The 19,035-nt window shown below is 37.1% G+C and overlaps 1 protein-coding gene across 2 annotated transcripts in view; it reads left to right on the top strand.

The window, feature by feature from the left end:
• LOC121316065 (mitogen-activated protein kinase kinase kinase 21-like) overlaps nucleotides 1–19,035 on the top strand; it is a 41,454-nt gene that overhangs the window by 10,672 nt on the left and 11,747 nt on the right. For both annotated transcript variants that reach the window (XM_041250796.1, XM_041250795.1), the window contains exons 3-6: nucleotides 10,820–11,000; nucleotides 14,145–14,293; nucleotides 16,210–16,385; nucleotides 18,334–18,574. In XM_041250796.1, the coding sequence (XP_041106730.1) occupies nucleotides 10,820–11,000; nucleotides 14,145–14,293; nucleotides 16,210–16,385; nucleotides 18,334–18,574 (747 nt within the window). The remainder of the gene's footprint in view (nucleotides 1–10,819; nucleotides 11,001–14,144; nucleotides 14,294–16,209; nucleotides 16,386–18,333; nucleotides 18,575–19,035) is intronic.

Genomic DNA, 19,035 nt, shown 5'->3' with positions numbered 1-19,035 from the left:
TGCAAACCTGTGTTGCTGGCTGAGTGAAACTTGGGCCATTGCCAGGCCTTGTAAGAACTTCATTTTTGGTTTCGGCCTGGTCGTCTTAAAGTTATGGAATTTGAGGTATGTCCCCCTGGGAGCATTCATATTGAAAGTAGGGGACAATGGGGCTGATGATCTAATCAAAAATACAATGGCTGAAACAGCTATTTATAGTCTCTTTTTACATCATGTATGCACAACTAATATTGTACTTCTACTGTATCTTATTCTGGGGCCTCTCGGAATTCTGTGCGATGCTGTTTGCACTATTTACACACTTCAAAATGAAATAATCACATGCATAAGTCTTCATCAGAATCTATTAACTCCTTTATTGTTATACGCTATTTTCTTTTTTTATTCCTCTGATTTACTACTGAGAATGTTTAATTAAAAGTCAAGGCTGTCTTGCACCGAGAGATCCACCCCACTCCCCTCCAACATTTGCCTTTTTGTTTCTTAGCTATTTCTACCAAATCTATTTAAAGATACACTGCATTTTCTGATTTTTATTTGGATGTCCCCTTAATCCAATATTCAGCCCTGGTGTCTCTCTCTCTCGCTCTCTCTCTCAGGACCTTTAGCTCACTGAACAAAAGTTAAGAAGAGTTAAATAAGAAATACTAAAAGAAACTACAGTGACATGTTAAAATAAATAATTTGTTTGAATTTATAAATGATTATACACACTTTTCCTGAAATGAAAGATACATATTTAATTAAATACGCTGAGAAACTGAACGAGAAAGATAATAATGAGTTACATCTTTCAGGAAAAATTGATCAATTACTATACTTTATTTTAACAATAATATATATATATATATATATGTGTGTGTGTGTGTGTGTGTATATATATATATATATATATATATATATATATATATATATATATATATATATATATAAATAAATAATTAAATAAATATAATATATTAAATTAAAATTATATTTATTTTGTGTGGTTGTAATACTGTATCCATCTTTCAGAATGACCTTGCAGATGAGATCTTAATCTCTGGGGAAACTTTTCCTGGTTAAATATTTTCAAAAGCTTTAAGTAAATATGAATATAGCTCAGGTACTGGTAGGTACAGTTCTGTAGAACACAGAGGGCCTCAATAGGTCACAATTGTTTTAGCATTTAAAAAAAAAAATAATAATAATTAAAAATCCTATTTCAGTAGGGTTCCAGTACTTGCCTCTTATTTGTAGTGGATGTATTTGTCACAGGATATTCCATAAACAACATTGCTATTTTTACAGTAGATATTAGTATTTAGTGGATATGTGTTGTTATTATGTTTGATTATATTTTTACTTTTGTCCATATGTTCTAGTATAAGTATTTGTAGAACCTGTTCTGCCAGTTATTCTTTTATGTTTACTGTGAACTTTACCTAAATAATCGTCTCTTTTGAATGCTACAACTGGGGGCTTAAGAAATACTTGTTTTCAATTTTTCTGAATTATGTAGAATCCGCAAGTGTTTCCTAACTATCTTCGAAATATTGGGAAAAAGTTTAGAGTAAATCATTACTAATGGGACTCTACTGACCTTTTTATCTCTTTTTATAATGTAGTAGATCATCTCTTTTTTAGTTTGTCCACTTTAATTAACTATGTCTCTCTAATTCTTTCTTTTGTATCCTCTTTTTTAAAAGATTTGTTTTTAATACATTTCTTTGTTTTACTTGTGCAGAGGACATGTGTAAATGCTGGTGCATGTTGTAGATTTACAGAAGAGGTCAGTCTTAATTGAGCCGCCTTCAAGTTTTACTACGGCATCTAGAAATTCTATTTCTTTTCTTGTCTATCGAAGGTCCACCTTAATATTACTGTGTATTTCATTCGCCATTTTATGAAACTAGAAAGAGATTTTCCTCCATGTGTCCAGACCCCCAAAATATCATCTACAAACCGAATGTATTCTAAAGGTTCTCTTTCTGATTGTCTAAGTAATTGTTCTTCCCATTTCCTCATGTATGTACTGGCAAAATGCACTCCTAATTTAGATCCTATTGTTGTACCATCATTTTGCTTGTAATTCTTATTAACAAATGTAAAATAACTTTTCCAAAACTACTTTGATCATGTTCAGCACCTCTGCTGTTGGTATTGATTTATCTAGTATATTATCTAGTGCTTTTTGACAAGCTTCTAAAGTTTCTTTACGAGGAACACTTGAGTACAAGAATTTTACATCACTCGCTCGCTCGCTCGCTCTCTCTCTCTCTCTCTCTCTCTCTCTCTCTCTCTCTCTCTCTCTCTCTCTCTCTCTCTCTCTCTCTCTCTCTCTCTATATATATATATATATATATATATATATATATATATATATATATATATATAAATACACACACACACACACACACACACACACACACACACACACACTGCCTATAGAAAGTCTACACCCCCTTTCAAAATTTTCACCTTTTGTTGCCTTATAGCCTGGAATTAAAATGCATTAATAGTTTTTGCAATAAAATTCAATAATTTTTATCTACACATCCTACCCCACAACTTTCAAGTAAAAAAAATATTCTAGACATTTGTAGAAAATGATTTAAAAATAAAAACTGAAATAGCTTGGTTGGATAAGTGTCCACCCCCCTGTAATAGCAATCCTAAATTAGCTCAGGTGTAATTAGTCGCCTTCAAAATCACACACCAAGTTAAGTGGCCTCCACCTGTGTTAAATTGTAGTGATTCACATGATTTCAGGATAAATTCAGAAGTTCCTGTAGGTTCCCTCTACTGGGCAGTGCATTTCAAAGCAAAGACTCACCCATGACCACTAAGGCACTTTCAAAAGACAAAGTTGTTGAAAGGCACAGATCAGGGGTGAGTATAAAACAATATCAAAGGCCTTGAATATCCTTGGAGCATGGTCAGAACGATTATTAAGATGTTGAAGGTGTATGGAACCACCAAGACCATGCCTAGATCAGGCCATCCCTCCAAACTAGATGACTGCGTAAGATGGAGACTGATCAGAGAGGCTACCAAGAGGCCAATGGCAACTTTGCAAGAGCTACTGGGCAAAGTGTGCATGTGACGACAATATCTGAAGCATTCCACAAATCTGGCCTGTATTTTACTCAAGAAAGCCCACCTTGAATCCCGTTTTTGAAGTATGCAAAAAAACACTTGGGAGGTTCTGTAGCCATGTGGCAAAAAGTTTTGTTTTCTGACGAAACTAAAATGCACCTTTTTGGCCTACATGCAAAGCACTATGTTTGGTGCAGACCCAACACAGCGCATCACCCAAAGAACACCATCCCTACTGTGAAGCATGGTGGTGGCAGCATCATGTTATGGGGGTGTTTTTAATCCACAGGGACTGGGGCACTTGTCCTGGTAGAAGGGAAAATGAATGAAGCAAAGTACAGAAAAAGGAAAACCTGCTGCCCTCTGTTAGAAAGCTGAAACTGGGACAGAAGTTGACCTTTCAGCATGACAATGACCCAAAGCACACGGCCAAAGCTACACTGGAGTGGTTAAGGAACAAAAAGGTAAATGTCCTTGAGTGGCCCAGTCAGAGCCCCGACCTAAATCCAATTAAATTTGTGTCATTACTTTAATTGCTGTCCATCAGTGCTCCCCAAGGAACTTGACAGAGCTTGAACAGTTTTGTAAAGAAGAATAGTCAAATAAAAAAGTCCATCAAAAAACATGGTTACATTTTTAGCTAACTTTTCTTTCATATGAAATAAATAACAATAAAACTGAACAACATTAAAAACGTACATTAGGTCATTTATTAACTGTCAAAAAATAAACTGGGATAAATTAACAGTATAAGTAAACATTTATTGCAGCTATTTTAAATGCTTGCTCCGATGTTCTCATTGTTTTATAGTCTTTCAGAATAGCAGGAAAGTTTATGCAATTTGTGTTGCACATGCCACAAGAATTACAACCAAGTCTTTTTAATTCTATCAGCAAATTTGATGATGTATAAAAATGATCTAACCATACATTATAGCCTTGCTAGACAAGTGGCTGGACCAATTCTAAGACTGCTTTATTCGCTAAACCAATTACCTTATCGTCACGGCTGCCGGTGTAAATGTCAAAATCTATTGTGTAACCGTTGTCTGACACTACTGGAACCCACAATTTGAACCCCCACCTAGTTGGTTTATCTTTCATAAACTGTCTAAAGCCTGATTGTGATTTAGACCTAACCATATGCTCATCAACAATTACATTTTGGTTTGGCTGATAAAGTTTAAAACTTGTGGCTTGTAGGTGATCGAGGAGGTAGCGTAGTTTGCGTAACTGATCAGTGTAATTTTCAATGGCGGGATCGACGATATGTAGCGCAACCATTATTGCCTTGAATTGATCACGTGCCATGAACTCTCTAGACCATAAACAGTGATGTAAAGAAGCTGTGCTTCAATACCGATGAACGTCAGGTAACCGTACAATGCCCATGTAAATTGTGAGGCCCGTAAATCGCATTAACTCCTCTGGGGTAAATTTTTTCCAACTGCCTTGACTATTACCGTAGCTAGGTTTTTCTACAACTAAATGCAGATATCAGCGATGATAACCTGCATGAAAAGAGGAGGAAAAAATATTTTTCCCGGGTAAACTTAGCTGTGGTGGATTGAAGCGCTTGGGTAACCATGGGGATGTCAACTGCTACAGGATGACTAGGTCTGAAAGGGAGTGGTCTGTGATTTCATATGTAAAGAAACCTGACTCTGCGTCACTCTCTTCATCGACAAAGTGGACTGGAGCAGGTTCCACTGAAGCATCAGGTATATAGGCTGTAGTGTGGGTAAGTGGGTAGCGATCAGGTTTATAGTGAGCAGGTGCAGACCTGTCTATTGACAGCGATCCGGTGCGTTGCGACGACTTGGTGGCCATACTATAAAAGAAAGACAAACAAGTAGGAATACATAAAAAGCTATTTTGAATATGCAAGCAAACATATCAAAACAATGAGTACTGTAAACAATGCACTTACTGGACAGTGGAAATGCTGGGCTGGGGCTCATCTGGAATGACTTATTCCTCTTCACCTCTATCCTCTTCCTTCATCAGATGATCTTCCTCCTGTGGATTCATCCCTTCGTGGTCCTCAAGGGCTTTCTGGTAGTCTTCAGGGACTCCCATCAGTTTCTTGTAGCTTCTTCCAGCCATCTTTCAAACCTGCAAACTCCACACCTACACACAAAACAATTCAACAACCAATCAACCAATTTATATTTATACAGTGCCTTTCATGGCAATGCCATGCCAAAGCACTTTACAGGAAAAATACAGAAAATACAAATTACAATGTGGGAAAAAAAAAACTAAAAACGGTTACAAAATTACAGAAACTATTTACCTGAAAAAGGTTAAGTTACATAATTGTTAGAGAAACTAGATTTCTATTACATGAGAGATGTTGAACTTCATGCTGATTTGAACTCTGCTCTCGCCAGAAAAGCACCAACTAAGACGTAGCTTCGCAGTAAACTAGTGTGATCCATCTGTATCCGTTTGTGTTGATTTCCATCTGATGTAGATATCTTTCTGTCTGGTGTTGATAACTGAACTGTAATGCTGGCTCCAGGGATCAGCTCATTTTGCCTCCCCAGCATATCAGCACACACAATGGATGCGATGCTGGCTCCGGGTATCAACCCAGTGCGGTCTCCCCAGCGTATCAGCATGACAACCGTCTATATTGAGCTAAGTAGGGTACATCTCTGGGGTCTTCAAATGGGCACCTTCCGTCCTCTGTTTCGTTGACTAGCCCACAACAGCTAAAGAGGGCTCAACAGTGATTCTGGCATCCCAGCATCACCCCCCTCCATCCCCCGCTCAGCCCAGTTTACTTACCTGTACATCAGCGTTGCTTTCTTTCTATTGTGCTTGAGATCCTGATCCAGAATCTTTCCATCTCAACCAAAGCCAGTTGCTGCTCCTCCTTTCTGCTGCTTCAGATAAGTTCTTCACTGTGCGACGCAACTCTTGGCCACTGAACCCAACCTCTCTGAGAAACCAGGTTGTAGAGTGTTCCACAAATCCTCAACAACCCACCTCCACTGGGTAAACTCAGACACTCCATCCTCGCTCTTCTGCTTCAGCAGCTAGTATACCGCAGTTTCTTCCTCTCATACGCCTCATCCACAGCATCTTCCCATGGCACTGTTAACTCTACCAGATTAACAAGGATTAACACCTTTTCTTCGTGGTTGCTTTCCTGGACGGTGGAATATTGTCTTTTGTGTGTAATGCTTTGATGGAACTGGTGGCAACTTATTGGTCAGGTTACGCTTGTCTTCCAATGCTAAGGCCAAACATCGCAGCACCTGGTCATGGCGCCAAGTAAACCATCCTATACACATACACACACACACACATATACAAACAAACGATCAATACCGGCTTTGACCCTCTGTTCAAAAAGTCTTTTTACAACAGGATATAAACAGTCCAGATTAGGATGTGCAGGTAACCCAAGTGACACAATAGTGACCTCTACTGGCTAAAGTTAAAGTGCTGCTTCAGACTTGTGAAGAGAGTCAGAACCAGGGGGATTAAGATGCAGGTATGTCACTCCAGAATGTGTCAGGCTTTTCTGATCCTGAACTTGTAGGGGAAATGTTAAAATATGTATAGTCATCAACGTTCTGTTTTGTTTTATGTTGTGATCGTAATTTCTGTTATATCTTGAAACTTTGTTTATTTGCAAAGAACTAGCAGTGGATTTTTTGTACTCTTTTTGCTTGGAATACACACAAGAAAATGTGTAACTTTAACTACTGTGTGACATCCTTTGCTATGTGCATGTAGTTCATTCAGTGAGGTTACAGTAAGAACATTTTGCATGCAGTGGCTAGGCTTTCCAAATAAACAGAATAATGGAATAATGAATGAAAATACCTTGTTTGTCCCAGAACATTTCTTTGCATTTTTTTTCCTGCTATATTTCTCTACGCACTTAAAGTTTATACAGTGATATGTTGTCAAGTTTAAGTTCCCATCTGTAAGAGAGCAAGTCATTTTGGGCTAGCTTGAAGATTTCTATGCTGTTTTTATTTTATATTAGTAACTATTATTTAACAAGGGTGTATTTCTGATAATTTGTCACATATTTTTAAAATGTACTGTAAAAGCATCGCAACTTTTATACTTTTTATACTATATACTTAGTATGTTTAGGAAAAATGTGCAGTGTGGCCATAACTTAATTTTGGTGGCTACATTTGAGGCCACCGAAACATTTGGTTTGAGAACCACTCATTTAACAGTATCGCTACAGTATCTACTTGGACTTTTCATTACTGGAAACCCGTCCTATCAGCAGCTTTTCAATAATGGGGGCCGATGTGGGTGAAACAAGGACTTGATTGTCTACTGACTTATCAGCTTAATTATTATTAACGGTTAACCTTCAGGTCTTGGGAAAATCAAAAGCCTCTTTTGTTAAACCACTGTTTGGAATGAAATTTTTGTTGGTACAGTTTTATCAGCATGCTAAGTCTTTTATAGTGATAGTCTTTAACATTATGTAAGTGATACAGTAACCAGTTATCTTCTCTTCAGTAACTTCCTTGGTGTGTGTGTGTATGTGCAATCTTTAAAGGAATGAACAAATACAAAACACAAAGTACTGTAGCAACAAATTCAACTATGGTGCAATAACAACAAAAAGGAACATTTTATATGACATTAATATTACAATGTGACTTATTTATAAAATATTGGTATTTTGTGATAAAGTGGATAAAGAGGCTGGGGAAGCCTATTGTTTTTGCTGTGTTTATTAGGCTTCCAAGCCAAAGGTTAGGAAAGCTGTTATTGCTGTGTTTATTATTATTTTTCCACCAAAAGTTTGTCGCAGAGTCATGAAAACGCATACTTAAGTAGAGGCCTATATGTGGACAGTCAGACTGGCGTTCCCGAGTGGAAAAGGTTCACAGTTTGGCCACTAGGCTAGATCTCGTGAAAATACTGGACAATTTTCAAAACTCTTGTCAACAAAAACCACTTAAGATGGAGAGCTGACAGTGTCACCATATAGCATACAAATGGCCTATAAAAGAAAACATTGAAACAAAATCAATTGGACAGTTGGTTTGCTCGCCGCTTTGGCTTTGCACAACATATTCAAAGATCTTCTTGTCTGAAACCGCATTGTTGATCGACACCAAAGTTGTCACGTTTGCTCAGGAAAAGGTCATTTCTGTGTTTTGTAAAATCCCTGCTTTTTCGTTAGAGATGGATGCAGTGAGCAAAACAACAATTTCATGAGTGCTATAGTTACATATATTAAAGTATAAATCCATACTACAATACACCAGAGACATGAAACTGTGTATGATAGTAGAGGGTAATGTGAAGTACTGTCGATTTCAAAATGCCATGTTGTGGTCACATGGTTTGGCGGCCATATTGCTAATTGAAAAAAGACTTCTATGACCCATAACAAGAACAGTGTTGCACGTATGCTCTTCAATGTTGGTACACTTGTGTGGCCCATAATAATAACCAGTAAAATCAAAAGCAGATTGGTCACATGGTTTGGCGGCCATATTGGAATTAACATTTAAAAATGAACATTTCTGGTAAAAAAGACCTTAAGGAACGCAGATACGACAGTCATTTATATTGAACATGTATAGGAAGTCATACTTGTGCTATAAAAAGGTGTCATCACCCATAACCTTTGACCCCTGCTAAGGTTCAAAACCCACAAATTGGCCTATAGCTCCTCAGCTGTATCTAACACAGATCAGTGCACTTAAATTTCAGCGTAAGATTATGCTCTGTACATGATACAATTTAAGTAGCCCATTAATTATAGGAAGCGTAGTGAGCTATATCTGCGATTATGATTCAACCATGTTTGCTCTGGGAGCCTTTATAGTTATTATGATGATGATGATGGTGAGGGTCTGTTTACTTAGGAAAAAAAAAAAATGAATTCCAGTTTTAAAATGGCTAATCTAGCCTTTCTTGCTTTCGGATTTTAGGATGTGTTGCACATTTGAAATGTTTGTGGAATGTTCAGTAAACCATTCAAGTAGCCTTGTTCAAAGCTAACGCAGTTGGTTGCGAAAGTTCACCTGGTTGAACGCACCTCTGGATTCAGTGCTGCACCGAGTGACACATGCAAGAGAAAACATGTTACTTTTGTTTTAAAAAATAATTTTTTACAGTTTTGTATGTACATATACCTGTTTAGACACTAGTTTCTTCAGCTGTGCAGATATTTGATATGTCATGATTGAATAAAATTTGAGTTGTATACGATAGTTTGACTTGCATTTTAATATTTATGCTGTTTAAAACGTAAGTATCGTCAGCGGTTTTAGGTATGAGTATAACTCTGGTAGTTCTAGTGCTAAGCTTGGATATTACTGGATGAAGTCAGCTGCTATAATGGTAATAATCTTCATTCAGATGGACTTTAAAGAGGCAAATGCCACTAAACGTGGGAAAAACATTATACTGTATAAACCTTTAAAGCCTAATTTAAAGCATTAGCTTTATAAATCACATTAGCTACATAAAACATTACTCACCATTATAAACTCAGTTCATTAAATTCATAACAAAACATTTTAAATAAAACACAATATTTCCAACTTTACAATGTTTTCACAAAAAGTTTTCATGTTGCCAGTTACAGTAACTCAAAACTGAATAAACCACTCAAACATTTAATTTAAAATCTAAACACGTGCTATCTACAAATCGCTCAGAGAACTTTGGTGGTAAACGCTAAAATGAACAGATGTGTTTTTTCCTGAAAAGTTGTTAAAGCATAACTCCCATTTCCTATTTTGAAAGTGATTTTATTAAGAAAATATAATTTTAACAAACATATACAATGTATTGTACTATGTTAAAAAAAATAATGTTCTTCATATTAATGAATGTCAATAGATAGTTTCAGAGAATGTCATTTATAGGATGGGAAAGGAGATGAGAATCATAAAACAAAACGCCATTGTGATGAATTAGACATTTTGAAGGAGTAAAGACAAAACATTTAAGAAACACAGACCAGAACATTATAAGGTGGTAGTCAGGATGGCACGTGTTCAACTGAGTCTGCACCGTGATTCAGTTGTTCTTTAGGGATACTGTATGCGACACTTCCTAAATGATTCACCTTGCATATTTAAGACATCACTTTGAAGACTGCTTTGTGGATTCAGAAGCACAGATCTGCAGTCTTGACTTGCAACTAGGATATGGAGCTTTTATGCATTAGCGAATGTATGCATTTATATAACATGACTAGGATGCCAGAGGCATTTTGCGCTTTCGTTGGAGTTTTTGTTTTTTTGTTTTGTTTGTCCACATTCCTTTCTATGTAAGAACCTGGTGCCACAGTTATTGCAGTAGCTACATTCACAGATACGTCTGACACTTTTAACAGTGCTGCAGAATTTAAGGAATGCATTGCCATCGTTATCTGTGATACTAGAGTATATTCAATTGGTTTATAGTAAACTATAAGATATGATGACCTTTGTATACAAACAGTCCTGTAAATAATAAAAAAAAAAAGTTATTTTAGGTAACCAAAGGGGATATCCTATTATTTCAGTGAATTCTTTAACACATTGATTATTACAGCAAGACAAGTCAGACCTAAACCAGTAAAACCGTTGCTTATAAATTAAAACTGACCCTGTAAGATTCTGGGCAACCAAATCAAAACAATATCCTATTGTTTCATTTTTGTATCATCAGCAATTACATGCTGCAACCGACACATTAATTGTTCATTCTGTGTTTTTTTTATTTTTTTTATTATTTTATTTTTTAGTACTGTTAATTGAAAAAATAAAAAATGACGACATAGGCAAAAAGACCTTGAAGATCACAGACTTTGGCTTGGCCAGAGAATGGCATAAAACAACCAAGATGAGTGCTGCTGGAACATACTCTTGGATGGCTCCAGAAGTGATCAAGTCTTCGCTATTTTCTAAAGGCAGTGATGTCTGGAGGTAGGTTGACCACATTATGAAAATGCTATTTTGGCCCCGATTTTCGACCTCCAACCCCAACCCCCACACCCCCACCACCCCCCCGACCGAAAACGTCGCAGAAACACCTTGGAGTGAACTAAACCGACCTTTAAGTAAAAATTTAACAACCCACAACCATCATTGGTAAACTGGAGACACTCTCTGAAGAGTCAAAGTTTAAAAATCAATCAATCAATAAATAAATAAATAGTAATACCCCTGCTTGTTTATTACTCTTTGATGCTCAGCTGTGGATCAAGTCTGTATTTAATGCAATCACTCCTTACCTGTACATCTGGGACATTCCAGCTCATGTGGACCAAGGCTGGTTTCTGCACCCTTTGTTACTTTGTCAGTTTGTTTAGTTTTGTTGGAAACCCTTGAAACAAGCTTTAAAATTATACTAACATTATTTGTCTAGGATATCCCCCCACATGGAAGAAAATGATATCAAGACTCCTGCAACTGGCCTTTTTATAAGATTCAAACATGCTCTGTCCATGTGGGGCATAAGCTATTCTTTTGGATGCACACTGTGCTTACCCTGGGACCCATTTCTCCATTTACATGTGTTTGTTTCCACTTTTTCTTTCTCTTACACTTTTTTTAAGCATCAATCCCTGGCTCTCTTGCCTATGGTCTATCCCTTAAAGCCCAACAGGACCCATACAAGTGCCAATAGGGACATTCATTTTATGTAATATTTTTGCATGCCCTAGTCTGACTGCATACAACAAATAAGTCATGTTCTTTCTGGGTGTTTTGTTGCTGTAATAGCTCTAGGGAACAGGGACATGTTGGAGTCTTGGACACTATCAGGATTGTAAAAGGTCCAGCATTCCTGAAAAAAACTGAAAGTAGTTGAAAATATGCATATACACATTTGTGTTCTTTAAACACACACCACATGATATAATTTTTCGCTCCACTTTCTATGATTTGAAAGTCAGAAATGTAATTGATACCATTTAGAAGCCAATTAAAAGTTGTGTTACTGTATTTTCATTGAAAAGAAAACACAACAAATAATTTCAAGAACATTATAGCATTTTAAATTCAAATTCAGGAGACACCTACAATTCAGTTCTAACACAGTTGTCTTAAATATGTAAAACTATTTTTGAAACTAAGATGCACTTCACCTTTAGGGTTGCACACATATCAAAACAAAGTATTCTAAAAGGTGACTTCTGAAAAGGTGACAGAAATCTGTTGCCTTGCTGAGGAGTGAGCTGATGGAAGTGCAATCAATATTCAGAGTCTTCACCAGATAATATAGTTTTTGTTATTTTCTGAAATGAAACAATAAGCACAATAAAATACAAATGCAAAACGTTGCACAATAGGTCTCCATCGAATTTAAAACGGTCTCACCCAACCATACAAAATCCAACCTAGCTTTGCTATTTTTTCGTGCTTTCTTAGATGTCTTGTCATTAGGACAAACCCTTTTGTCGCCACGCAAATACTTAAAGCAAACATTGAATCTCTGGATTTGAACTGAAAGCTTTGTTTCAAGCTTTGCTAATTTTCAGTTTTGCTATCAAAACTACCTCACGTGTCTGTGAGACAAAGTAGACTTGACAGATTGCTAATGATATTCACATAGCTTCACATTGCTCAGTATTGCAATTGCATTAGCCTTTATTATGGTTTAGATCACAAAAGATAACTAAGATCAAAAAAGTGTGTGTGCAGGGGTGTGGAATTTAAAAAAAAAAAAATACACACAAAAGTAGAATATAACTTGTAGGATTTTGCTTTTGTTTAACAGAATCCTTCAATTGGTGATTAATAACCATTTTTGCTTCATGAAATAAGATAAAAAGTGGCAGTGCCAGCATCATGTTTTTCTTTATCCTGGCTTTGTTTCCTCAACCCAAAGTTGAAAAGACTCTGAGACATTGTTAAAACTGCAGGTTATTTACAAATGATTTATTTAAATGTGATGTAGTATTGTACAGCATATACACACAGCTTCCTTAGGGTTAAGAATAGCAACACATTATGATGACTTATCTCTTAAATAAAAACACATGGGAATACAAACAATTTGCATTACTGGCAGTCTAGTTTTACAAAGGCACAGTATAAAATGATTTGCTGGAGAGAGACCCATTTTGTGGGGCTGTCTATTTTTGGGTTCACTTTTAAGTATGAAATGTAACCATTACCGAATGTGTATTTACCTAAATACGTGAATCCTGAATAATGTATATCAAAGCTGCTCTGAGCATTTCCAGTGGCAAGTACAGTAATTTCTTTGCATTTTCTTTTTTAGTGATAAAAATCAAATTTCAGAATCCTGCCGCACACAGCCCAACTCAGGCTGTCCCGACTCATCTCACTGAGTTTGCACAGATTCCGCGATCAGCATTGTATGCTGATTAGACAGTGGAGACAGTGCCTGAGGCAACCAAAAGAAGCGCTTATCCTACTAATTTAGCTATTGACCATTTACACTGTGCAAACATTTCAGGTACTGTTTGACTTTTTGTATAGTCTGTCAACTACACTTTAGCCTGTGTTAAATAAAATCCAGCCTGTTGATTTTTGTTTGACTTTGGCAGGTTTTTTTTTTTCAGCTTGTGGATCTAGGGGCTTGTGATTTGCGACCTATTAGAGATCGATGCAACAGCCCGCCATCTTGTAGACAAGTCACATGACAAGCCATGTCACTTAAACCTCCTTCACCATTGGTTGACACCCTTATGACTAATCGGTCTCAGTCAGTCTTGGTCAGCAATGCATCTGAAAAAGATTCAACATGTTCAATCTTCAAGACATCCCGACTGAAATATAGATAATCTTGTTTTTAAGGGCACGTACACTGCTAGGATTCATCCAGACTGTGTACGGCCAGTTGAGATGAGCCGGGATGGCTTGAGTTCGGCTTTGTTTTTGCTTGACACTTGCTCTTTCATGACATTTTTTCAGTGTGATGTTTATTTCCAAAGTCTTGTCCTCAATATTAAATCTAAAATGCGGTGCCCTTGATTTCTAAAAGCCAAAAATTGCTTGGAGTGTAAAGGGTTTTAACTGAGCCTGTTGGAATGTGGGTGTAAAATCACCAAGTGGATATCTCTGTGATTTATTTTTCCCTAACTTATCTGTCCTTTCTAGTTATGGGGTGTTGCTATGGGAGCTACTGACAGGAGAGGTGCCTTATCGTGGAATTGATGGTCTTGCTGTTGCCTATGGAGTGGCAGTCAACAAATTAACCCTTCCCATTCCATCCACTTGCCCGGAACAGTTTGCCAAGCTTATGGAAGGTATGTCTGCAGTGAAAACCAAATGCAATGTTTGGTCACTAACCATAAATACATACAGGTACCTTTCCTTCTTTACAAGCTTAGAGAGAGGTGTTTTATTACAAAGACATAATAGTGTTATGTTAGGCTGTCATCTGTGGAAGAGTCCTGTGGCCATGTGAGAAAACAGTAAAAACTAAATTTAAACCTTTGAAACTTGAAATTTTGACTTAGACAAATTAGCAAATTGCATAGGTTTACCAAAAAAAAAAAAAAAAAAAAAAAAAAAAACTAAGTAGTGCCCATTTGCTGAAATAAAAACAGAAAAGTAGAAAAGCACAGTTCTTGCATTACTGTGTGGAAGCAGAAAATTATTGAATGGGGGTTTGTTTGAAGGTTCGCTTTTTAGCTGCCATTGCTATCAAACACCGCACAAACGAAAGTTGTCGGATCTGCTTCGAGTTTCTGTTCCAGCCAGTCCAGTCCTCTCTGAAAGCACTTGGTTGTCTTAACCCTTTCAGGACCAAGCATTTTCAGTGGGCTGCTCCCCCAGGACCAGGCATTTTTTGGCTGTATTTGACTGTCTTGCTATATAAGCATTCACAATTAATCTGTTTTTTTACAGTCGCATCTTGGAAATGGTGTCCTTTTTATCATAACACTCTGGGGAACATTATAAAGTACTTCAGAAACCATACAAACGTTTCGCTTTTTTTTTTTCAAACACAATATTTCATTTTTTTAAAAATTATATATATATCTATATAATATATATATATATACTTTAAAAAATACGTATATAATTAATTAAAAAAAAAAATATGTATTCTACTTAGAGATACATGTATAAAAACGCATTATTCTATGACCCGAGGGACTGTACAAGACAAAGTTTTTTGTTAAAAAAAATATTGATGTTTGGGCAAATGACAAGACATTGTTTCACCTGAGTGATTGCAACGATATAATACATGTTTATTCTCGGGGTCTTTTATAAGCAATAGTGGACACAACTCTCTATTTTCTCAAAATAAATATTTAGAAATAAATATAATATTCCAATATAACTGTCAAATACATCAGATTTACAGCGTTTTAAAAGTAAGGACCCTTCATTAAGAAAGGGGAGAGTGCTGATGTCAAGGCACATGGACCAGTGAACCGACAAATCTTTCTCTGCCTTTTGTGTTTCATCTCCTGCTCCTTGTTAGAGCAGCTGTGGATTTGTGTTCAAGCCACTAGCCTGTGACCATAAATGCAGTGACAATCTCACAGACTCCTGCTGGTGATTGCAATTAGAAGAAGCAAAGATACAGAGGTGCACAATCTCATCACTCTTCCTGGCTCTGTTGTTAAAGGACCCAACTATTAAGGAACTGGTTTAATGAGTATGAACACTTTCACATAACATTGCCATAGACTGGGGTACTCTACAACAGTAAACTAATTGATTGTTTGGTTTATTAACCCTTTGATTATTTTCTTTTGATGGAATTCTGTAAATTTATGAACTGCATAACTGAATCACTTATTTTTCATCAAGCTGTTCAGTATTTGATAAACGGCATTACTTCACCAGAGTTGTCATATATTGTTACACCTTTGTCATATATTTGAACTTACTAAGTAGTGGCTTTACCAGGTACTGTAATTTGAGACTACTGTACATAGTCAAACCTAAATGATGCTAGTCTTAAATAATTGTACACCTCAATCTACACCTGAAATGGTGTATTAAGCTGGTAAAAAATTAAATATTAAGCAAATGTATAAAAGTTTTTAACATATTACATCCCATAAAGCCCAACTATCACATTTATATGTACCGGGTGATTTTAGATAGGCTTCTGCTGCTGTTGAGCATTCCTAACTGAATCAGAAGGTCGCTGTTAATGAAGAGGTGTTTTCAATGATGTCACTGGTCTGTTGTGTTCCAGAATGCTGGGAGCAGGACCCCCACATCCGGCCATCTTTCACTGCCATTCTCGAACAGCTTACTGCCATTGAGGAAGAAGTCATGGCAACGATGCCCCAAGAATCGTTCCACTCCATGCAGGATGACTGGAAGGTGGAGATAAAGGAAATGTTTGATGAGCTCAGGACAAAGGAGAAGGTCAGTGGAAATCTACAAACTGGCCTAAAAAAATTGCAGAATGACCTTATAGTGGGTACACCAGATAGCTCCTGGATCATTATTGTGAGTGTGATTTAGATCAATGTGCCAAGTCTCTTTGACACAATTCGTTGTGACCCCCTTAGAACCATATTTGTGCTTTCTAGTGGTGGTTTTCCTGTATACATGCTCTTCCTGAAACCCCTGTTGTGATGCAAAAGCTGCTGGAATATAGTGGAGATTTCCGTACTTCTGCCTGTCACACTTTTTAGTGTTTTACATCAATTGCATTATAAGGACGTTCTTCAGAAAAAAAGTTTGTTCAGCCTGTTCCTCTATCTGGACGTACATACTCAGTCTGGCCACTTCATTAGGACCTGTCTGCCTGATTTGGATTTGCCATCGCCCTAAGTTGTAGGATCAAATTAGGTTGAGCATGTGCTATGACATGTGATCCATCCACAGTGCCAAAATTTGTGTGTAAATGGTTTGAGGAGCAAGATCTAGATTTCAGGCAATTTCCCTAGTCACAAAAATTCCTGAATCTTAATCCAAGATATCAATCCAGGATCATCAAGATCCTCTGCACCAATTGCATGAAATAATAATGACTGCATGAATTAACATCCCTCTAAACTCCTTCTGGCACCTTGTGGAGTCTGTGCCATGTTGTATAATGACTGTGATCAGGGCTAATGGTGGTCCAAACACTGATATCAGGTACAGGTCCTAATAAAGTGGCCAGACAATTTATGTCCACCCTTACACATTTTTCATGATAACAATGGGTCCATTTTTATATTTACAGCAGTGACTGGGCATATAATGACAGTTTACATATTATGAATATTCTCCAAACCAATAGAGATGCCACTCCTTTGTTACACTTTTTGACTGCTTGCAGCATACTAACAGCAGCCAGCCATTGTCTACAGTGTCAGAGCAGACTTGACAGATCAGGCTCTGTTGTTGCTTAAGTAAGGTAGATAAAGGTGTAAATAGCAAGACATGCAATGAACAGTACAATAAACATTTTGTTTGTAAACAGTATAATACATACAAAACACAAGATTCCTGAAAGGTTTTATAAACAGGAAAACACACACATATATAATATTTATATATATATATATATAAATGTGTGAGAGATATGATTGTTAAACACACAAGGATGTGAACACCTTGAAAGCATGCAGAGATGAACACCAGGGTGTATTGCTCTGCTGAAAGCATGTAGAGATGAACGCCATGATGTATTGCTCTGCTGAAAGCATGTAGAGATGAACATTGGGTTGTGTTGCTTTGCTGAACGCATGCAGAGATGAACACTGGGTTGTGTTGCTTGGCTGCTGTATACCTCAATGCAAAATCAAAGGAAGAGGTTGGCTCTACACCTTCGTCATCTTCATCATCATCACAAAATAAAACCTTTCAAAATCCCCAAATGACGCGTCAAACTGTTCTTTACTTCTGGTGTCTGTAATACTGCAGATAAACTGAACCAAAGTGAATGCAAATACTATATATACACACATTTAGATTGCTGGTGGTTTGCTGCTGTGTCTTCCATTATTCTCAATGCACTTGCAGATGCGAGGGCTGTTTGAGCATGTCACTGAGGCAAGTATACCAGGACACTACCACAATTTGGTGTCAGAAAGGGATTGTTGTATCCTGCACAAGGCAAGATCGACCCGCGTCACAACATTATTGTTTGTTTTTTGTGTTTATTAATTAAATCCTGTGCGCCTGTGTCGTCGTGACAACGTCAAACTCCTTAGCTTAGTCTTTTGTGTGTTCTTGCCCGTCTGAGGCAAGTATACCAGGACACTACCACGAAGCATAATGTTGTTTTAAAAAAACCTATGTAGAGAATGCATTGGCAAAAATAATTAAGGGTATAGACCCTCTGCCCTCAATAACCAAGTGTGTGCTGTTGTGTTTGAAGGAACTGCTCTCTCGGGAAGAGGAGCTCACCAGGGCAGCCCTTCAGCAGAAGTCTCACGAGGAGCTTCTGAAGCGGCGGGAGCAGCAGCTAGCGGAGAGGGAGATCGATGTTCTGGAGAGGGAGCTCAACATCCTCATCTTCCAGCTCAACAAGGACAAGCCCAATGTCAAGAAGAGGAAGGGCAAGTTCAAGCGCAGCCGCTTAAAGCTGAAGGATGGCAACCGGATCAGCTTACCTTCAGGTAAGGATTCCCATTACGTGTTTTAATTCTCAACAATACAAATGTAAGAAAGAGGACTCAAAACTGCAGATCACTCTAACTGTATAAGGAAGATAACTCCTCTCCACTGCAGACAACTGCAATAGTCTAGGCAAGGTAGTGCTCTAATAATATAGAAAAAATGACTCCTATAGGGAAGTTTACTTTACTTACAATTGCAGACCACTCTAGTAGAATAGTCCTCTAAAACAGCGGACCAGTAAACTAATCTATAGTATGGCCTTTTTTTGTGTGAATATTTCAGTAAAGGACAGTCTGTCTGTATAGTTATTTATTGCTTTGAGAGAGAGAGATTTTTTTTTTATTGTTTTGTACCCCGTTATTATTTATTAATTACATTTGGGGTTATGGAATCACTGTTATTGATTAGGAAAAAAATAACTGGAGTACTGTATGTATCCACCAATGCTGGTAGGTTTTCT

This window comes from Polyodon spathula, chromosome 5 (genome assembly GCF_017654505.1).
Source record: "Polyodon spathula isolate WHYD16114869_AA chromosome 5, ASM1765450v1, whole genome shotgun sequence".
Classification (NCBI taxonomy): Eukaryota; Metazoa; Chordata; class Actinopteri; order Acipenseriformes; family Polyodontidae; genus Polyodon; species Polyodon spathula.
The sequence above is the reverse complement of the archived record's forward strand: the minus strand, read 5'-3'. Positions and strand labels throughout refer to the sequence as shown.